At 33.4% G+C, this 23,905-nt stretch overlaps 1 protein-coding gene across 2 annotated transcripts; it reads left to right on the forward strand.

Moving 5' to 3' along the window:
- Window positions 1–943: 943 nt before the first annotated feature.
- On the forward strand, window positions 944–22,945 carry LOC123559441 (uncharacterized). Of its 2 annotated transcripts, XM_053552670.1 has the most exons (9): window positions 944–1,117; window positions 3,348–3,530; window positions 8,894–9,018; window positions 11,036–11,183; window positions 11,376–11,501; window positions 16,256–16,441; window positions 19,075–19,218; window positions 20,745–20,841; window positions 21,412–22,945. In XM_053552670.1, the coding sequence occupies exons 1-9, from the start codon at window positions 1,063–1,065 to the stop codon at window positions 22,022–22,024; spliced, it is 1,677 nt and encodes a 558-aa protein (XP_053408645.1). In that variant the 5' UTR covers window positions 944–1,062; the 3' UTR covers window positions 22,025–22,945. The 2 variants fall into 2 exon arrangements, with proteins under 2 accessions (XP_053408645.1, XP_053408646.1); XM_053552671.1 differs by lacking the exon at window positions 16,256–16,441 and having other exon boundaries at window positions 946–1,117.
- Window positions 22,946–23,905: the final 960 nt, after the last annotated feature.

A 23,905-nucleotide genomic window follows, 5' to 3' on the forward strand; every position in this document is an offset into this window, starting at 1 on the left:
TTTCTCTCTCAAGAAATAACAGTTTTACCTTTGATAATGCATTTTATTTGACCTAGATTTTGTAGACACAAATATTCTGGAAAAGTGTCAGAAGGCCTAGTGCAAGATGTAAGCTCTAGGGCGTTAACAGTGAGTTTCAAACATTTGGCACAGTGGCCTTGAAATCTATTTATATAGCCAAGATTCAAACTTGACATTGATTTTATATTGACACACATTCGGATGTAGTATTATGTATATCAAATATATAAATTGTTGCATTTAGAGTTTATCAACGTTTTCTATGACTTAATCTAGTGACATATGTTTCATCTCAGGTAACACAGTTTTAAACTTGATATAGGTTTAAACTGTGGCATCAACAGTATTAATAATGTTTTTTTTCTTTCTATTATTTACCGTGGTGCCTTGTTTAAGATTTCAGGTAACCCAGTTTTTAAACTGACGTAGTTGTTTTTCACAGACAACAATTCTGACAATCATATTTGATGATAAATTGGAAAAGTTGGCCCTTCAGCATGTTGATAAGGTTTTTTCTATGATTTGACTTAGTAACCTAGTTTAAGACTTCAAACTTTGACCTTGATTGCATAAACAAACAGTATGACAATTTATTGATGATCAAACGTTATGATGATTCAAAGTTATACGTCTTCGTTTAAAGACTCGGGTAACAATGTTTTGAATCTGACTTTGATTCCATCGAGACACACATTTTGACAAAGATTTATAATGATTTAAACGTGTAGCTTTGATCTCGGGAAACCCAGTTTGGAACTTGACATAGATCTTATAGTGATAAAAAAAATTCTCGAAAGTATATTATTATTTAAATAGAATGACCGTTATGGAACACCAACTCACAAAAGAGTGCTTACGAGTCATTTTACTCATCTCATGCCTCTAAGTGGAAATGGAAATACTTCAAATGTGTCATGCATTTTACTTACAGATTTTTCCTGATTCTTGAGTCATTATAATTGTGTGTTTTAAACATTAAGGATAGTCGCTGTTTTGATTACGAGTAAACATTGAATGTGATTAACCTCTTTGTAGTTAAATATGAAGGGAATAATTTTACTATCTATTTCAATTCTGTTGGCTGTGTGTTGTCAAGGTAAGTATCAACGTTACCAATAATGTTAACTTTACATGTATATTTATGGTACAGAAATATATATTCAGGGTCTTTAAAACGACCAGTCTATGCATCTGGAAAGTTTGATTCAAGATGATTTTTTAAAAATTAATCTATTTATGAAATATGTGCAACAAAATGTTGGAATTCGGGCGGTAACGTTTTTGTGCTAATCGAAAAAGAAGCTCATATTCGGATTGGATTAGTTTTATTAGGATACATTCGTTACTCATGGGATGTCCGTATAAGTCGTTACACCGTAAGAATTAAAGTTCTTCAAGAACATAGGTGGCTAGGTGAAAATGTTCTCTCAGTGGAATAAGAGCCACAGCCCGTTCAGTATTCTTTCGGCGACTCTGTAATACTGAAGTAACTGGATAGTGTTGATCGACATTATCGTTTTATAGCGGTTCAATATATTTGGGAAGAATAAAAGTCAATACCGACTTTTGATGAATAGGCCTTTGTTTAACAAAAGTCTGGAAATTCTGAACAAATGGTTGTTCATGAGTTTATATTCGAATTCAGTATGTTATGCAATAGACCCATATTTCATACACTTACTACACGTACTTTATGAAGATAGGCACTTAATACATGTATAGTTAAACCGTCTAGTAATGTCAATCTGACTAAAGTACTTGATCTTCTAAACGAAGATCTGAGAACGACCCATTCACATTCGTCTTCTGTATATTTTGGATTTCCAGTATTGCTATTTTTATTTTAACCAATCAGACGACTTGTTCGAATGTCAGAGGGTAAGAAAAATGTGCAGTCATTCCAGGGTTCGAACCCGGGACCCCTCGCTTACAAAGTTAGTGGCCTACCGACTGAGCTAACCGGTTATCTGACACATTATGACATAAGAATTGTAAATATCAAAAGTCAAGGCTACAGGTAGATTTGCAAGATATTGTAAGTTAAGCTCTGATTGGCTAGCGAAAGGGTCGTCAGAACGAGGCTATGAATAGGTCGTTCTCAGATCCTATGCGTAGCGTTATAGGAGATGTACTTTAGTCAGATTGCTAGTAATGTGGACTGCTACTTTAAAAAAACAAACAAAAAAAAAACATTTAACAGCCGACTGATACAGTTTGTCATTTCATGATGAATGAAGCTCTACATTAACATTTAGATTTTGAATTTAGTTAAGTTATTGACATGATGTACATTTGATAAGGATTTTCTACATTTGAAGCAAAAACCTTAAGATAAAATATTTTTGTGGAATATGACAAAATTGGATATTTATTTATTTTCAAACAGGCGCGCTGTGACTGTTGTATGACTTTAGTTACAGCACGTGCTACAAATACGTACATAATTATGGTCGCACGCTTGATGAATAATGATAAATGACTGAAAACAGTTGCAAGAATGAAATAATTGCCATATATGGATGAGATGATTTCATAGTCCATGAGTGTACAAACGGAAGTATAGATACTGTAACAACTAAATATAACTTTCTATATCAATATTTAAAGTGGATGTGTAGGGGAAACACAGATAACGTCTTGAATTTAAACCATATCATTTACTTACCATTGTAAATATTAAAAAAAAATGTATAATACTTAAGTTTCGGTATCTAATTGCCGCATAAGAAACTATTCACTGAGATAATTAAACTGGAAAACATTAAAACTGTAATAAAAAGGCAACAATCTTATACTACTCTGAAACCAGCAACCATCAATTCTATGAATTAAAATGGGTTTAGTTTTGCTCTTATTTAATAATTTGAAATAAATCATGACGTTTTTAAAATGTATACGAGACATCCAAAATGTTATGTGTATTGTTGTCAAATAGTGTCATACGTTACAGCGCAATTTATATAAACATTCGAGACAATCCTAACTTTGAACAAATTTCTCTGTTAAAAGGTATTTCTGTTTTATTCGCAAGTCATTGCAAATTAATTTTTACAGACTGGTTTTAAAATTGTCAGCAGTCAAATACACCATTTTAATGTATCTTGAAATATGCCATTATGTACATACACAAATACCCCTAAGCTTGAATCTTATTTTAATCAATCCCGCTTCCTAAAAAACCGGTACTGGTGTCATATAAGGTGTTGTCGTGACTCCAGTAGGGTTCAACTCATCACCTCGAACCATGACCAGTCTTGATACTTGCTCTTGCTATTGGCCTGGATCACAGTCTCTTTACTGCATGTTCTAATTATATAAAATTTTAGGTGAATTTTACATATCTACGGTGGAATCACATTGGTCCGATGCCTCTTCCCACTGTACAATGGCTACTCCTTCAGTCACCTACAGGCCCACAGGCCATTTGGACATCTCGGGAATAGATATACCAGATAAGGAATCTCTATGGATTGGTTACTACACAGTTGTTAGAGTTTTTGAATATCTTGGTAAGTATCTGAAACATTATTGATTACATGCGTGTTTTCAAGAATGCAAATCGATGGATTATGCGAGTTTCTGAAAATTAAAACAAAGTAAAGATTTACCTGCACTTTTGTTGGTTTGAATTTGTTTTGGCTCCTAACAGGTGGATAGGAAATATTGTTCAGCAGCAAAAGGACAAATTAAAGGACACTCTAGTTGAAAAGGTAAATAAAAAAATGTTATGTGCAGTTTTTTCTATGAATAGTTATTTTTGTGGAATAACTCGCATGTTTTATTATAGCACATCAAGTAATGTTAATGTTAATGTACTTTACTGTGTGCTCGGCAGTATACGGCCAATGACCGACATTTTGTTTTTAAGAGGCTTAGAACAGTCACAAGAGACGAAATAGGTTATGCATCGTTAAATAATTTTTAAAAAAAAAAATAAGAAAAAAATGTCTGTCCAGAAATTTGATGAAAAGTTTTGAAAGACAAACTGCCTGCTGAGTTATACTTTCTCGGTGGCCACGATACATGACTCTGAGATTTAGCTTGACCGGTGACCTCAGCAAGTAGAGCATGGTGCGGCTGTAGGTTCGATTACCGGACGAAGAGTACATGTCTGCAGGTATTAGTGATTTAAGCTTTTCTTTTCTAGTAAAGGACAGAATGGTACAGAAATTGTTTATTCCAATTCTGTTGTTTCTTGGAAACGGTAAACATGTTTTAGATATCCATATCCGGGATACACAAATCAACAACACAACCAAATGCATATATTGGAGGTTTTCAAACGTTTTTCTGTTGTTGTTTTTTCTTTTTTCTTCGTTTATTTTTTTAATTTATATATTATTATATATTTTTTTTGGTTTTTGTTGTCGTTGTTGTTTTGTTGTTTGTTTGTTGTTTTTTTTTGTTTGTTGTTTTTTTGTTGTTTATTTTTCGTTTGTTTGTTGTTGTTGTTGTTGTTGTTGTTTTTTTTTTATCAATTCTCGATATTACAAAATGATATTACCCATAATTTTGCATAATACTAAAAATTCGGTAAACAGGAACATGATTTCAAGAGTAGTAATTTTACATTCGAGTTATTTTGAGTGCGAACACTTATTTAGAGTACGGATTAGTACGACAAGCTTTCAAGAAGAACATGAATTTTTGTAAGAATTAAGAAAAAAGATACCGACTGATACTTTCCAAAATAATTGCTTTTATTCCCGCAAAGTTACAAACGATTAAATGCATTGAAAGTTACCGACAAAAGCTGAATCGAAGCTGAGTTCAAATGAGAGTAAACAATGGAGATTGTTGACTCTGTATAGGAGAGGGCAGGGCGTTTGACGTTTGTGATTGATACAGAAAAACACACCATGGATTAGATTGCATCTTTTATTCAACTAGAGAGGTTATTATAGAAGAAACAAGACGCAGATGTTACATGTCCATCTGTCACGATCTGGGAAGTAATATAAATACGTCCATGTATTAACAGCACGTGAACTGTTGTTTGCACACGATTTTTCTTACGTTAATAAATGGGTGGGTCCAGTGAAAAAGTAGTTTTTATGCAAGAATGTCTTGAACTGTGAATACGGAAATTTCAAACCCTGAAGACAAAACAAACACAGTTTATGTTACACCTGCATAATTTGGCGTGATTTAAGGTAAATGTTAAAGGCCGACATTGGTTCTCCTGGAGAACTTTTCTTGTGATTGACAACCTTAATTGCTTCTTGTAGAAAGTGCTGATAATCTAATGATAATGTGGTCAGCAGTGGTCACATTTTACAAGACTGCTGTAGGTCATCAGGTCAAGCACAATTTATGATCAGAGAGATACACAGGTAATGTGTAAAAAATAAATTACTAAGGCATTTCTATCTGAATTGTTTTATTATCTAAAATGTCTCTTCCTTTTTGATTTAGTTTATATTATATGTCTTTTGTATGTATAACCACATAACTGAAGTAGACATGAAATAATAATAACAATGATAATTATAATAATACTGTCTATATGATGGGAAAAAAATCATCTAAAAAACAGCAGCCAATAGGATTCCTTGCTTTCAAATTTGACCTATGATTTGAAATCTGAACATTGCGCCTAAAATTGAAACACACTCACACTCACATAGGTTTTGAACAAGCTAGTTTCTTTACAAATAAGTGGAATAGATAATAATGTTATAAATGAATTGATATTAACTTGGAATTTTTATTTTGGATTATCACTAAGGATATGAAATAGTGACTAAATTGCTGTTATATGAAAATATTAATTGTCACACTGAAATACAAAAAAAATGAGCCTTAGAGATATAACTAATTCCAGCAGTACTAAAGTAAATAAGAAGAAACGTTTGAGTGACGGTACAATTAAAGTATATAGTTATACAAAAAGCAGAAAACAGTTTGATATAGCATTTGCTGACGACAAGGAAAAACTGATATTTGAAAACAAACTTGAATTATACAAAACAAAGCATGGACTAAAGTCAGTGAAGGACTTTTTTGATCATGTATTGAATCATCCAGACACAAATGATAACAGAAAAAAAGAATTCAGCTCGGACTACAATACTGACAGTATTTTAGGAAATTCAAAATGTTCAAATTTTTTATGTGAGAATAAAAAGTTGTTTGATCTAGTTGACTGCTTGGGTCATCACCACAGAAACTGTGGATTAGAACTGAGACCTTCTTCCCTTTCCAATTGTGGACATGTTGCAGAGGTTGTTTGGAGTTGTCAGAATGGACATAAAATTCAGTGGGAATCTTCAAGTAAACTTTCAGAAAATTATGCAATAAATTATCGTGTAATGATGTCTTATCTATGCTCTGGAATTACACAAATAGGTTATGAACGTTTTAGCCAGTTTGCAGAAATTGGAACACTGACAGAACATTTCCGAAATAAAGCATCAAATACATTGTCAGCCATTATTTCTGTTATTGCAAAAGAATCAATTCAATATGCTCTTTATGACGAAATACAACATTCCAAAGACAAAGGTGAAAATGGAATTTCAATTATGACAGATGCTCGTCACCACTGTAGGAAAAATAGCTATCACACGGATCATGTGACACTTGGGCAACATTCTCATAAAGTTATTAATTTTCAGCACATTAATAAGAACCAGGAACCTTCTACCCAAAAACATGAAAAAAATCGGTTGTGAACAAATGTATAACGATTTCGAAAGACAAGGTGTAAAGGTGAATATCCACTCTCATGATCGTAATCTTTCTGTCAATAAATTTGTGAGAACAAAGGATGATGTAAGAAACTGCAACGAGCGGTGGCATGCAACAAAACCAGTAGCACAAGGTCTCAAAAAGATATCTTCGGGTGCAAGGCGCAACATTGGAGTAACTTGGCATCCTCAGCTCGCAGACAAGGGGCTCGTATCCGAAACCATACATACTATGCCATTGACAATTGCCGAAACGATCCTGAAATACTACGTCAAATAATTGACAATTGTGTACCTCATTTTCAAAATAACCATAACAACTGTGCTATAGATTCTGAATGTAAAACTCCAAATTATGTTCCGGATTATGTAGTTATTGATGATGCTTCAGCAGTGCGCTTGTTGACACAGTTTTTACATTCCCTGACACTTTACAAAAATGCACAGGATTATGCCCTTTCAAAAGACACGTATTATGTTGAAAGTTTCAATAACACTTGTTTGATTTACCTGGACAAGCGTGTTCATTACAAAGATAAAATCATACATGATACGTATTAATTTGGCAATTATTTCCTGGAATGAACACGTAGACAGGCCTTTCACATCACGCTGGAACCCAGAAGAAGTGCATCACAACAGGCGTCAGTTAGGGAAGAAGAGGTATAAGAAAAAAACTTATAATTTTGTGAATGACATTTGGGTACTGCTTGTCGAAGTGCTTGATGGAAGACAGCAGTTGCCAAACATTCAAGGAAACGATGATGATGATTCGGATCATTACCAGGAGGACAGTGATGATGAATAAAGAAACATTATAAGAACAGAAACACAATTTATCTAATATATTTTATGAGATAGTAAAAACATTCCAGACTTTATATAAATGTATGTTGAAAATGTTATTCAATACACTGTAAAACTTTTTCACCTAAACTTATCTTTATTTTTCTTTCCTTTTATAATGATATATGTTTATAATTATATTTTGTTTCTAATTTATCCTGTAGCAGCCAATACTAGAAAAAAGTCAGTGCCATTTATGTCCCATATAGGACTGTCCTTCCGGATTAGGATATAAGCCTCTTACTTCATTTAATACACACAGTGGCATAACCTCCCTGCAAGTCCAAACTGTATCATCTTCACATCTGTCCCTGTTTAATAATTGCTGTTTTTTCGAATATATTGTGGAAGATTCCAAGCCCTGCATTTGACAACATATTCCAATATTTCTTGTATCTAACTTTCCGTGTTTGACTATTTCTTATATGTGGTTGTGCTCCCCGACCTAACCACAGGGGTTTCAGAGAAGTAATGCAAGGAGCCAGAAAACAATAGTTGCATCTGGTATCTATTTCATCAGGAGGCAAGATATTAGCATGTCCTTCCTCATTTCCATGATCACTGTCATCATCATCATCATCATCATCATCACCAGTATTGGTGTGATGGTTACCTGTTGGCTCAGTCTGATCAGTTCCTAGTGTAATTTCCACGTCCTGTGGCTGTTGCTGTTGCTCCCATTCCGACCTAACAACACAGTTCTCAAAATTCCAGTTATTGAATTCAAAAAAGTGAGATACAGTTTCATATTGCTCTCTAGTAATCCTCAGTGTAATTTCACGAGTTTCAGACATTTCGGAGGAAACTTTTTCAACTGTTATCGAAAGTCAAAGGTCAGTAAAAATGTAACAGATCCCTTCAGAAGGTTGTAAGAAATTCATATGACAGACATCTGCATCTTTTGTTTGATACACACTTATATTGCTGTATTCTAAAAGTGATTTTTTTTTTTCAAATTATACAGTCAATAATATCTGAAGTGCACTTGAACACAACTTTCAGAAAATCCCAGAAGTAACAGTAATGCTATAAAAGCAATGAATATTTCATGCAGTCTGACCAAATAGTAAATACTTCATAGCCTTGAAAACCAGAGTCTGCAGTAATAAAACCCCCTAAACTTCAGTGTAGCAGTGTGTAAACCTTCACTGATTCCATAGGATCTTTCAGAATGATTAATTGCCCCTAGAGAAAATACCAACATTTTATAGCCACTGCGGTCACTCTCCAAAGGTTATCCAGGGTCAGCAAGGTCGGTCTTTAACAGAGATAAACGTGTGCAATTTATATTACATCAAAATTTTATTACTTATAAAGTTAATTTCTTTTATTGAAAGACTGTGTAAAGCTTGACGATTTCACAATGGACAAACAGCTAAAAACTTTGAATATCAAAGGTAGTCCAAGCCAGTGCTTTCCGGGTTGCGGTAACACCTCGATCATTGGAGTCACGCTTTCTAAGGTAATTTGTAGAATCAAAATATTCTCAAATAATATCATGTAACAACTCTTTTCAAAGTTGCAATAAATATGACTTATCTTATGACGCATTATTATAAAATCCATTATCTTATGTTATGCTAATTTGTAACCATTTAAATGGTCAACTGATGTTAGTTGAAAACCGTATATTTCATACATAGTAGGCCGATCTAATAGAGCCTTCCATACTTGGTTTTCGTAAAAACTATTTCCCTTGCAGCATTGTATCGGAATGCTCTACAGAAGAAAAAAAAACAGAGTATCAAATACAGTTCAAATGTCGCATCTGAACTCCACAAAATTATTTTATTTAAATACAAAACAAAGTCTGGTATATGTAATTTCGATTCTTACACGTTTTCAAGGTTTATTATGTTCGTTCTTGAGGACATCCGCCAAATGATTTTTTGCCTGTTTTGTTTAGGATTCTTTTTCAGCGCATCGCTATGAAGTTTGACACTATGGCGTAATAATTGTGACGAACAAACAGTAAATTGTTGCATAATAACACGCTCTTTTCAGTCTTTTTTGTTTAATAAGAAAATAATTCGGGTCGTGTTAGAATATAATATTGACAATACAATTTAACAGGAACGCGATGTGTCATTACATCCTTCCACTTTTGCTGATGTTGATTTTTCGCGCTTTGTGTAAATTAGCTAAAGAGTAGATAATTTAATGACATTTAAACACAGAAAACAATCATTATTTATTTATTTAGATGAAATGTAGTCAGTAAAATACATTTTTACATGTTATGAAGTTTACCTTATATGAAATATACACTGTACATATGCGCTCTCGTCCCGGCATTGTATATTCCATATTAGATAGACTACGTATTGTGTAGCTAATACTGTGTAGTTATAATTGAATAATATGAGCTTTTTTTTTATATTTAAAATATTGGTAAATCCACTAAAATTCCGTACAGTCGAGTCGATTTAATTTCGATCCTTACCGTCAGACAAAATAGTTAAAGCTATAATTAATAATTACATTTGCAATTCTGTTACATTTAAATAACTAATATTTTATAAGCTTTCTGACAGCATAATCTCATTTTCATATTACAGTAACTGGTAATAGATATTTATGCCCCCTTCGAAGCAGGAGGGGTATATTGTTTTGCAGAAGTCGGTATGTCTGTCTGTCGGTCGGTCGGTCTGTCGGTCGGTCGGTATGTAGACCAATCCGTTTCTGGATGATAACTCAAAAATGCTTAGGTCTAGGATCATGAAAGTTCATAGGGAGATTGGTCATAACCAGCAGATGACCTCTATTGATTTTGAGGTTAATAGGTCAAAGGTCGAGGTCACAGTGCCACGCAACAGGTAAACGGTTTCCGGATGATAACTCACGAAAGCTTTGGCCTAGGATCATGAAAGTTGACAGGGAGATTGGTCATGTCCAGCAGATGATCCCTTTTGATATTTAGTTCAGTAGGTCAGAGGTCAAGGTCACAGTGACCCTTAACAGTTAAGCAGTTTTTGAATGATAACAAGAACGCTTGGGCCTAGGATCATGAAAATTGATGGGAAGGTTGATCATGACCCCTATTGATTTTGAGGTCAGTAGGTCAAAGGTCAAGGTCACAGTGACCCAGAACAGTTATTTGGTTTCCGGACGATAACTTGAGAATGCTTGGGGCCTAGGATAATAAAACTAGATAGGGATGTTGATCATGATCAGCAGATGACCCCTATTGATGTTGAGGTCTAAGGTGAAGGTCACAGTGACCCAGAATAGTTAAACGGTTTCTGGATGATCACTCAAGAATGCTTGGGCCTAGGATCATGAAACGTAATAGGGAGGTTGATCATGACCAGCGGATGACCTTTATCTATTTTAAGGTCCAAGGTCAAGGTCACATTTACCCAGAACAGTTGAACTTCTGTATACAATGACCAAATAATTTCTGTTCCTTATGCAGTTACTGAATGCATCAACGGGGGCATTTCGTGTTCTATGAGCTCTTGTTTCTTTTGATTCCACAGTGTTTTTGTATTGAAGAAAATTATAATGAGGTGAATAGATTTATGGAAAAGACCTGTACTACTCCATGTCTTCATCCTCGAGGCACAGCATGTGGATTGGAAAATAAGAATGGATCATATCTGTCAGTGTATAGGGTCAATGAAAATGGTAAAAAATGTCATTGCTGCTAATGTAACGTTATATATCATATGACTACGTGTAATATCATATTAGCAAAAGATCACGTTTAGATAAACAGTTTTCACATTATGACTTCAACTTATCTAAGAGTTGGTAAATCATTTAAATCATGCCATTTAACCCATCTAGTATTTTATTAAATCAAAACACTAATTTCAGCAACTCGGTTTTCGTTAACTGTCCCAATACATAAAGATGAAAAAAATTGTCTCGTTTTCAACCGAAGTTATCAATACTTCGCATGGAAAGACTGCAGTCAGTCGTTTGAGGTTGGCTGTGATACAGGTAAGACATTCACTGCCTTCAGTTTTCAACTAAACTGACATGTCTTCAAGATCTATACTTGTTAACTTGCACTTAATTTCTTGTGTGTAAGATTTTAACATATTATATAGAATGGGATATTACATTGTTATGTATAAGAATTAGAATGCCAATACATGGACAGCTTTTAACGAGAATTTTCGAGAATTCTCTCCCTTGTATAAAGCTAATCCCTTCAAATTGGATTGTCTCCCTTACATTAGCTAAAGCCGTGTCATTCATGGCCCAAATGGCAAATCAATAATTCTTTGTTGAAGATTTTGCATTGATTTTAATAGCTCGCATATTACACCATAGAAAGAAACAAAACATGTAGGCAGTTTTTGATATAAATCATGTTGTTTTTATAGATTCATATAGAAATATCATTCTTGTAACGATATAAAACATTTCTGTTAAAAAAGCGTTATGTTAGCTTATTATATTACGGAATTCATGTTGTCATGTAACTGAAAATGAAAACATCTAAATATTTTTTTGTTTCTTTTGTTTTCTTTTGACCAGAAAATGACGGCTAAACACTGAAATCCGAGGATAAGTGTAGGTTACTAACCGAGTAGGAGGTGTTCATGAAATGAAAATACCCGCGCTCGTGCGAATCGTGACACCGAGAGCGCGTAGCGCTCGAGGTGTTACCGCACGAACGCCGGTATTTTCATTTCATGAACATCGATCTAAGAGGTAAGTAACTGACTTACACAACGTCATTTTAATTTGTTAGTTTTTATTTATTTATTCATTTATTTATAAGTCTTTCCTTCTCCCAGTCAGAAAATAAATCATATTGGGAATTACTTTAACTTCAGCAGGTAAATTGAAATACGTAAAATGATATTTAAAAAGTTTATGAAAGTTCTGCTAATTTGCCAATGTAAATGCATTTTTGTTCACCAATTATTTGTTGGGAGTTGTTTTTTTTTATCTTTTAATGCACAACTTCACACTTCGGTTGCATGTTTATAAAACATTTTTCATGATAAACTTAGTTTCGGACGGTTTCGTCGTGTTCGTTGTCGTTATCATCATCATCATCATCATCTAACAACATTAATTAAAATGATTATCTTCTTCTTGTACTCCTCCCTGTTAAGTACTGAGCCGTGAATGTATCTTGAAGATGAAAACATGACGATCGTGATTCAAAGGTCAAAATATATGATATTTAAAAAAGAAGTATATATTTGTAAATGCTACTTGACGCAGGTATTGTCTATTTTCCGTAAGTATTGACCTGGCACTCATTAATCTTCACCAGTATTTTCGGGGGTTTCCATTATTTTACGAAATATTTGTATCCTAAAATAACCAATATAAATAACCAGTGGCACGGTGGCATAGTGGTAGCTATCTGACTGCCACGCACGATACCACGAGTTCAAAATCACCTGACCATTTTTTTTAATTCAATGTAATGTTGTTATTGATGTTACTTTTACCCTTACAATATCTGTGTAACATATTTCACGAAATCTGATTGTTTTCTCTTGTTGATCTAGTATTCATTTTCAGGAAACGCTGGTGAGAAATACTTTGTCTTTATCTAAGATACTTTTAAATATGTTTTATTCAACATTTCCTATAACGTTTATAGACCATAATGTTTGATCCGATAAATATGGCATTATTTCTACCGATAAAATTTGGGGGGAAATGGTCAGTACGCAGGAGTTGAACCAAAAATGCAGTTTAGCAGCTAAACGTCTTGTCGACATAGCTATTTGCACATGTGACATTATGAAAATTATAAAGAAATATATACGCAATATTTATATCGCTATTTAACTTCAGACACCGAGAATCAATTTACGGAAAATATACGGAATATTCTTGAGCGTCAGGTCAATACTTATGGACAATAACATGGCATTAAATAAACATTACAGTTTGAACTCATCTAACTTTCTTTTCACGTGTTTAGGTATGGTATGATACTTGTGCACGTGCGCAGGTATGGTATGTAGGTATTCATTTTGGTTATTAACCTGCAGAGAACAATAGAACAGTTGTGTAATTTTATAAACGAACTTTCACACAGTATCATAATTTTGCTCGAGAAAAACGAGACTTGTGTGATGATACATGTATTCCCATTTTGTTTGAATGTCCTTGTCCATATATAACAGTACTTTTGTTCAACATTACATGCCTATAGGTTTGCTCTTTAAGCATGAAAAATAAAGAAATAAACTAAGCAATAAGGTATTTGACATAGGCAATGGCAAAACAAACAAGCAATTTAACAAACTTAAAGAAAATACATGTAAGTAAAACACGCACGCACGCACTTGTTTTATTATCTGGCCTTGATCCTTACTGTAAACTGCAATGTTTTCCGTAGAAACCAAGGAAAGAAAGAATCTTTTATAAGAGAGCTGTCCGTAAGACAGCGCACTCGACTTTTCTTAGTGCTTGACTTTGAATTAGAGCATTGCCAGTAAAACCTTTATAAAACTTTAACCCAAAATCTAAGTTAAAAGGGGTATAACCCTGTCAAAATTCAAACCAGAGATATGGGTTTTTTTTTTTTTTCGTGTAGACTTTGATAGTTTCAAGTCAATAGCTTTGATAGTAACAGAGATATTTCACTTAATCAAAAACTTAAACCAAACATTCTAAGTTAAAATGGGCATTACTTTATCAAAATTTAAACCAGAGTTATGGGGATTGTTTCTCCTGGTGTAAACTTTGATAGTAAATAACTATTTTAAGTTTCAAGTCAAAAACTTTGATAGTAACAGAGAAATTTGATTTTATCAAAACTTTTAACCAAAAATTCTAAGTCAAAAAGGGGCATAACTCCATCAAAATTCAAATCAGAGTTATGGGGATTGTTTTTCCTGGTGTCTGATAGCAAATAACTATTTTAAGTCAATAGCTTTGATAGTAACAGAGATATTTTACTTTATCAAAAACTTTAACCAACGGCGACACCGACGCCGACGCTGGGGCGAGTGCAATAGCTCTACTTTTTCTTCGAAAGGTGGAGCTAATTATGAATCAAGTTTCTAACTTTTCTTATCAGCACTGGTGTATGTGTATTATTGAGATCCGAACTCAATTTTTTTTAAAAGAATGTACTGATTCATCCTGTCGTCTAAGTTTCTTAGTTTGTATAAACAATGATATATATAAATCAAATATGCCATTCAGATATGTGTTTCTGCTTATTATACAATTAAAACATGAAATCAAATTTACCCGTGTTAACTAAAGTCTCTTTAGGTGTAAAGGTGACTATTTTGCGTGCTTTCCACGAACAAAACCATGACAAAAATGTAGGTCCAACTAAAGTCGTGCAAGCTCATGTAAAGCACGCTATTATAAATGTGTGTTTTTTGTGTTTTTAGTTTGTTTGTTTGTTTTGTTTTCAAGCTTGAATTTCATTTCTAAAATAGACATGATATTGCTCATCTGTAAATTTTCCCTTTTTCGTACAGCGGGGAAATCATGCTGCATGTATTATCTTTTATTTAAATAAATGCACCCCCACAGGTTTCACTAATCGCCAAACTTGCAGATTTCACTATTTTCTAAGAAATGTTTTCTTATTGACGTCGTTTTTCATCTGTCGTCGAATGTTTCAATATTCAAAAGATGTTTAGATTTCTGTCGGAACTAATATAATTTATATTGATTCGTATCGTTCTCATGCCACACAGTTGCGATTACTTAAACAGTTGGGTGAAAAATAAAATCTCTGTTCTATTCTGTTTACTCATATTTGTTTCTATTTTTGTCTAATGAGACAATTATGAACGTTATTATTTCCAAAATCTATTTTGAATCGTACATCAAGTGCTGGTATATGAGTTCCGTATTAACACCGTTTAAACAACATCAGAACTTAAGAAATCCAACAGTTTTTAATTTCTTGATACATTTTGACGTTAAATGGAAGCAAGAAGCTTTTACCCTATTACAATTATAAATATACTATTGCATTGTTTATAAAGTCAAGAACACCTAAATATGTGTTAATAAGTTATCATGTTTTGGAAAATATAATTTATTTGCATCTAAAGTAAAAGAAATTTTTTAAAAAATTTGTGATTTTCACTATGTGTTCAATATAAGCGATGGTGATACTTTTAAAACAAAATTGGAAGCAAGAAGATGTTCAGTTAGAATAAATATTTTCACATGAAATTGAAGAGGAGAAATTGATGTATACTGCCATATGTGTTAAAATATTCACAAACTAAAATACATAATTATCTGAAATTAATCATTGAAAATAAATTTCCAATATAATTTATTGCTCAAAGTGATATCAGCAGGGAAACCAATATTGATCATCGGATAAATTTCATGGGGGGGGGGGCAACCTATTATGATATGACAGTCAAATATAATAAAAGCTGGTGATGCTACAAATAATAATAATAATAATAATAGATATAAATAATTATTTATGATATTGCCGTGCTTGTACCAAAATATCCTGTATATGATTGCTTTATAAGGATTCCTGACAATACTTGTGAAAGAGAAGAGTACATTGCTCGAAGCTGCAAATAGATGTTTCCAACATCGCTCACACCCTCGGTTGGTGTTAATCTTAATTCTCAGTCAATGTAAAGAAAATCAGTTGGCTGATGAAGTACATAGTAGATGAATGAAAGCTCCCAAGGGTAGCTTTCAATACATTTTTGTGTGTGAAAGTAAAAAGATATAAATATTTTCATAACCCTGTATATAATATATTGTTTTATAAGGACACAAGGCATTAAATGTGAAAAGGAAGAGTACATGGCTCGAAGCTACAAATATATGTTTCGAACACAGACTTTACCCAACGTCATATGAGACATCGAAAACAATTTGGAACTATTCGAAAACTTCCTTATGGACAAGACTTATAAAGAGTCAACTTATTCACAAACATGCCGAAATCAATGATGGTATTTAAAAATAAGCTTATTTTTCTCCCTGCCAGTGGTAGGAGCTATATTGATTTATTTATGTCCGTCTGTCTTTCAGTCTGTCTGTCTCAAAGTTTGTCCGCGCAACTCCTCTAACACACAAGACGAGTTTACACAAAAGTTATGGTTGCCAAATCTAGTTGTGCTATTGTCGGTATGTTCCGGTTTATTGATTTTAATGGAGTTATGGTCCTTGATTTCGAATACGATGTTTTGGCACTTTTCCAACACATTTTTTCCACTAAACCTTACAGTAGTTATCAGTGCCAAGCCCAGTTATGCATATCATCGGCATGTTCCGGCTTAATGATTTTCAGCGGAGTCATGACCTTTAACTTGTCAAATTTATATGGTATTTGTGCTACTTCTATACCAATGTCTGGAATACTTCACAGGACCGATTGATCAGTGCCTATTTGTATGTTGAAACGATGTGGTTCAGTGATTTTCACTGGAGATTTAGCAAGGTGGCACTTTACAATGTCTGCATGTTAAGTGGTGGGAGACTGTAAAAACAATCTCTTGTTTTCTCTGTTTCCTCAATTAAATTTAGTGTGTTATGACTGCACAAGAATTTTAATTCCCCAGTAAACATGTTTGTTACTAACAGTACATAAATACAGTACATTTATGAAATTTCTCACATGTTCAAAAAACTATTCGGTAATTAATCAAGTAATGCAATATCATGCTTCTTTCGAGCTCCATTCATTTATAAAAAAACAAACACAAAAATACACATAAGTGTTTGTATCAAACGAGCAAATATCATCTATAAGGATACATGTGTAGGTATTTAATTTTCATTGATGTTGAAATGTGAAGTTAAAATACGTTTTTTTAAATATGTCTGAATAAAGATGTCAAGATTTTCCTGCCATATAACGAAATTCGCTGGTTTGTACATTTACATACCTTTTGTGACGTTTTAAATTTGGCAGAGGTGTTTGAACGAAGTAAATCATCCCATACGAAGAGTGTTCTGAAAATAATTACACTGGGCCTCATAACTTTACTATAACTGATGAAGTCATTGGCAAGATACATGAAAAAGTATGTTTCTAACCTTTGAAACGACAATCAAATACATGTATGTGTATCTATGTTGTACAAATTAGTAGAAGTACAAGTGTGGTGCATTCAAATGAAGTTGCCTTTTTGTCTCCTCACAGTTGTAAATATCCCATGTGTGTCTTCATATACACCGGAACAGTTGCTTCAGATTTTCTTTTGAAAACTTACATGCACTACAATTAGGTTATGCTTTATCCAAAATTATAATCAAAATATTAACGTGTTGATTCTTGTTTTAATTTCAAAACGTTATCTTCAAACAAAACGTTAATCATGATCGGCTCTAAACTAAATTAGTCCGAAACTCAAAACGTTCGTTATTCATTTCTACAATTCAAGCTAATGAATATGTAGTTAAAGATTCAATTTTAAGCGATTCAAAACTTAACAGAAGTTATAAATTGTAAGTAAAACTCGGATACTATCAGGCATACATATAAAGGAAAACACCCAAAGTTACGTTGTATTTATTCTGCCACGTCAACCTAACGTTGTGCAAGTACTGATAATCGTCTTTATCACGAACTACGTATTATCATACATTTTAAAAGCCTTATAAATGGAAGATTATTGAACCCATTATTTACATTCATAACCACGTTTGTAAGATTTTCACGTTCACAACCACGAGTGTAGGTTTTTTACGTTCACAATCACGTTTGTAGGTTTTACATTCACAACCACGATTGTAGGTTTTTACGTTCACAATCACGTTTGTAGGTTTTACATTCACAACCACGATTGTAGGTTTTTACGTTCCCAACCACGATTGTAGGTTTTTACGTTCACAATCACGTTTGTAGTTTTTTTTACTTTCACAACCACGTTTAACTATAGATTTTTCACATTCACAACCCCGTTTAACTATAGATTTTTCACATTCACAACCACGTTTAACAATAGATTTTTCACATTCGCAACCACGTTTGTAGTTGTTTTTTTCACATTCACAACCACGTTTAACTATAGATTTTTCACATTCGCAAACACGTTTACAGGTTTTTTTTCACATTCACAACCACGTTTGTCGGTATTACATTCACTGTAACGTTTATTCGTACAGTATATACTGTAGGTTCAAACGTGGTTGTGATTGTAATAAATGGGTTTGATTATTATATTTACCTGTGCCGCTGTTCTGTTGATGTATCTTGCATATGATTCCGATATATGATGCTACTATCATAACCTTCGGAACTCCCATCGGAAAGATACATCTTAATGTTTTATTAACAACACTTGCTTCTAATGCTGTAATCAGTTTCGTCAATGTACTGTTAAAGATTAGAAAGATATTGTCAAATGTCGATGGTGCATTGCCTATTTGTTAAGACTGATGTATTTTAACTGTTATTTCACTGTTGACCTATTCATTTGTTTACATTTAAACATAAAGCAATTAATTCAATTGTATCAAGATGTGAGAACCTTCTGAACAATCTTGTAATGTATTGACTTGATAAGATGGTGTAGTGTATCAATTTTATTGCAACTGAATTAATTCAAACCCTTTCAATTATTTAAACGTTCTTTTTCAGGTGTGGGCCTGCATGGGGACACAGGGTTTGGTGTTTTGACAAAGACATCTAAAGGCTATTTACTAAACTTCAAGAGAGATTCTGAAAAAAGAAGGATTCTGTGCCAAGGGCAGAAACCTTCCAAAACCGATATTGAGCAAATAAGTAAAGTATTACATCATCATCATCATCATCACAATATGGCAAAACAAAACACAACTTGTAATGTATAACAAGATACCCTATATTGCGATTGTATCTAATGTGCTTAATATCCGATTTAAAATGAGTGTTTGGGTCAGGCAAAAATAATGCCAAATTCTACATTTTATTTTTTTATCCCTGAGATTAGTATAACTATGCGGAAAATGTATTTCTTGACAAAAAGAGAAAACCATACAATAACATAGATACAACAAATAAGATATTAAACATGATTGATCAAGCATAGGAAATAGAAGTCATTGCTGAAATGAAGCTACATTTCAATATATTTCAAAACATTTTAACACCATTCTAAATTGTTAGAAACTTTAACAGGCAATTAAGCAACCTGTCGATTAACTTAAAGGATTATATTACGAAATTTTAGAAGACATAGAAAACAAAGGTTTGAGTTAAGGATCATGAACACTAACACGTCTTTACAGTAAAATTAAAACATCATACTAGTCTTTCCCACTAAGACATATATTTTGAGTCAGAGTTATTTGTCAATAAATCGAGGACAAAAGGCTAAAAGGGTCTTTATGTATATAGATACAGAGGTAGACTGGCCACTTTTGCTTTCAACCTTTGCATTGAAACTTGAACAAAGCTGTCAAAGCCTCACACTCCTTTGCTTTCACATCTTGAAATGAAAATCGAACAAACTGTAATAGCTTTAAAAGATAGATATTTTAATTTGCACTTTAATCAAGTTGGCCGATACATGCTCATGCCTCTCCCAGCACAGAACCTATCCTTTATTTGAAGGTAGGAATATTCACCTTAAATTAGGAATGTTAAAACGTTATTTGTTAAATAATGAACACTTTTTGCGTTTATATAGTGGAGAGGCCGCTAAAACTTTACAGAAAAGCGGACGTTTTTTACCTTGAATTTGGCGATAGTGGCTTTTTCTTTCAGCTCATGAGAATATATAGTAAATGGATATCTTTACGTGCGGTGACATAAGATCATATCTGTATAAACACGCCCAATTACAAACTATTTACTATATCAATACATCCAGTGACAAACCGCTTCTTTGAGGCCCTACTTTGAGGCCCTTATATTACAATTAATTGTATTTCTACATCCATTGACAAACTTTAACATTTCTTGAACCCGCGGCCTTTGTGTTACAATTAACTGTATCATTTCTTCCATTTCTACACCGTATCGATCTTTGAGCTCACAGCCCTTGTATTACAATTAATTATACTAGTACGCCCATTGACACACCATTACAATATTTGAACCTTTGGCCTTTGTATTACAATTTATTATATCAATACGTCCACTAACACACAATAACAGTTTTGAAGCCCGTTTCCTGTGAAAAACAACTAACTTTATCAATACGACCATTTACACAATATTACAACGTTTGAACCCGCGGTCTTTGTATTACAAATACCTGTATTAATTCGTCTATCATAACTCTTTGTTGCATGAGTCGTGTTCCTGTATTTGCTTTGTTTATTCAGGTTACAGTGTTACAGTCAACATAATGATAGCAGTCGTCAGTGTAATTGCTGTGGCCATTATTGTCGTGGTGTTGACAGTGTTTCTGGTGAAAAAGCGGTATATCTTTAAACTGTAAAAAATAAAGCTATGTTAGCGTTCTTGTACAAATATCCTGATAACGGCATTATTAAGTATAGATGTAATTGAATCACATATTTCTATCACATACATGTGAAAAGAAATAAATAATATACGCGCCCGCTCTCCTTATAACATCAATCACTCTCTATTTAAAGACTGTGTTGTCGTTGACCTGTTATTGCCAAGTTGTGCTATGAGTTCATGTATCATGTTGTCTCGGTTGCTTGCAACTACTTATCAACAGATAAAGAATTATTTTATCTTACGTCAGTTAGCAAATAATGTCTGAACACTTGCACGAAAGTAGACGCATAGTGGTCGTAGGAATTAAAATCATCTTGCTTCTAAAAGGGCATTACAATTTATAATACAACATATACCTTATTATGTTATTCTTAAATAACATTAAACGAAGTCAGCTTTTAAAATTACTTTCATACGTCATTTTAATGGTAAGGTTTATACTAAAACAAATAGTTTATTATTACTATCATTTTTGGCATCAGACAAGAGGCGCTAACTTTTAACTATTCATTTTACAAACAGGCGAACGAATCAAGGAACACGTCTGACAGATGTTGGATACGTACCCGAACAAGCCAATTACATAACACCTATTTCTGATGAAGCAGTAGGAGGGAAATACTCATCAATACAAGACAATGGCACAGGAGAAACCAGTGAAGAAATAGGAATACAAAATCTACAAAAGATTGTTTATGAGTCATTGGGTGAACGGAACGATGAGGAACCCGGCTATGAAACAGCAAATACAAAAATGGGTGCTTATGAGTCATTAGGTGAAAGAAAAGATGAGGAACACAGCTATGGAACACCAAATACGCATAGGAGTGCTTATGAGTCTTTGGGTGACAGATGTTATGTGGAACACGGCTATGGAACACCAAACACACACAAAAGTGCTTATGAGTCATTGGGTGAAAGATATGACGAGGAACACAGCTATGGAGCATCTGCCCAAGCAATAAGCGGATTTTATCAGCCATTAGAAGAAGAACGGTTGGCCACGCACAACTATAAAATAGCTGGAAAGTCCAGGGTGTTAACATATGACTCGTTAGGAGATAAAATAAAAGGAACACACTGCGATGAAACATCAGGCCAAACAGCTAATGTTAAACCTTATGAATGGGTTTAGTAAACCTACAAAATGTACTCATGAAAAGAAATGCAATACACATTTACATATATATGTTAAGTTAAAGCATTGGTGTATATATACCTATAACAAGCATTTTTTTTCAATTGTTTGTCATGTGTCATATTTGCAAGTACTCGTTGTACAATGTACGAATTCAGACCAATCAGAAATAACTTCTATAAATCACAACATACTTCTTTAGATAGCACAAGAGTGCTAGGGTATACATAGGTAGACTGATGATAGTGAGATCATTCTGTATTCAACGATTGACGTAGGCACACCGGGGATTCAACTAATACATTGTCCTAGTACCTTGTTAAGAAAGTTATTGCAGCTACACCGTCAGGGCGGATGAATTATATAAAAGAAGGCATTTGTCCTTCATAGACGAAAAGATAGTTGCGGTATTGTAACTAGATTTCAATCTTTTGGATTGAAGTATAACTTTACGGGGTAGTCGAATGCTGTAGACTATAGTAAATATAGGCTGAGCATTGGAAAACCGAAACAAAAAGGCACATGGTTTTGGATTCAATCGATTAAGAAATAAAGCAACTAACAAAGAAAGTGAAACTATTGGCATTGCGAAGTTTGAAACGAATCATTTGCTCCTACTAAATGATGTCTGACATTATGCAAAAGATAGGTAGATTATGCTTTGCCTGCTTTCGTATTAATGGGAGGCATAGAATACGCCTGTCATATAATTGGTTACATTTATTTATGTAAAGATAATTGAAACAACTATTCTGTATACTTGCAGGACGGGAGTAATATGTTTATAAACATGTATGGGAGATGAAAGAAACATAAAGGCAAATGAAATGCTTTTAACAAAACAACAATGAAAACATTGCGTAGTCTATTATATAACATGTTATTACTATGTAGCTTCCATTATGCATTTATACTATTTCATTATTATAAAGAAATTGCTTATTTAGGTTATACACTGGAAGAGAGTAACTTTAAACATGTATGGATGTTAATAAACGTAAATGTAAATGTGCTAACGTTGGCAGAACCATGATGAAAAAAAGACTTTGTTCACTTTTTGCGTGGTATATTATGTTATTGCTGTGCATTTTAAATAATGTATTCATTGTACATATATCTACTTTTTATTAATAGAAAGTAAATACTAATCTAGCTAATCTATACACTTCACAAACTTAATTACCGGTCGGTTTCAAGTCGCAAATATTCAGTTCACGGTACGCATTCTTCCTGTGTTTCTATCGTTAGTGATGTTTAGGAATTGTCATTCTAAGGTTTTTAGCGAGATCGATGCTGTTTAGTTCCGTGCCATGTGGAATGTATTGGAAAAAATTAATAGGAGTTCATTTTCTTAGTTATTCTCAACACCTTACACTTATTTGGGTTGAATGTCTTCCTACCGTTAAAGAGCAAGTCGATCATTTTGTAACGTTTTGTGGTCTAGTGATGATTTGACTATCAGATATACATTTGTTCCATCTGTACATAAGAAGTCTGTTGTTTTGCATTTTTATGGAGACAGAAAGGTCATTAATGTAGGAGAGAAAAGGGCATTGTACTGTTTGTTATAACTTGGCTTAGTTGGCATGCAGTTCTCAACCGTAGTAAATGATGGAATTTTCTGCAGTACAAATAAACAGACAGAATGACAACGGCATGGCATGTCTCAATGCTCAAACCTATTTATTGAAGTTAGCAAAAGAGAAAAATGGTGCAGTGGAATTTTAAATTTGCACTTTGTAAATGTTTCAAAGGACACTCTCAGCAGGAATTAACCCTGTTACACTGTGACAAATTACCAATAGCAGAAGTTTCTTTATCGCCTATGGCATGTTGAAGATCAGTTAAACGAACATTTTAATAGCCAATCTTTGTTTA

Source organism: Mercenaria mercenaria, chromosome 10 (genome assembly GCF_021730395.1).
Source record: "Mercenaria mercenaria strain notata chromosome 10, MADL_Memer_1, whole genome shotgun sequence".
Classification (NCBI taxonomy): Eukaryota; Metazoa; Mollusca; class Bivalvia; order Venerida; family Veneridae; genus Mercenaria; species Mercenaria mercenaria.

Excerpts from the sequence above, each read along its gene's own strand:
- LOC123559441 (XM_053552670.1), top strand. The coding sequence starts at position 1,063 with ATGAAGGGAATAATTTTACTATCTATTTCAATTCTGTTGGCTGTGTGT. Across the intron at positions 16,442-19,074 it reads ACATGCCGAAATCAATGATG|GTGTGGGCCTGCATGGGGAC; the intron begins GTATTTAAAAAT and ends GTTCTTTTTCAG. Across the intron at positions 20,842-21,411 it reads GTGTTTCTGGTGAAAAAGCG|GCGAACGAATCAAGGAACAC; the intron begins GTATATCTTTAA and ends TTTTACAAACAG.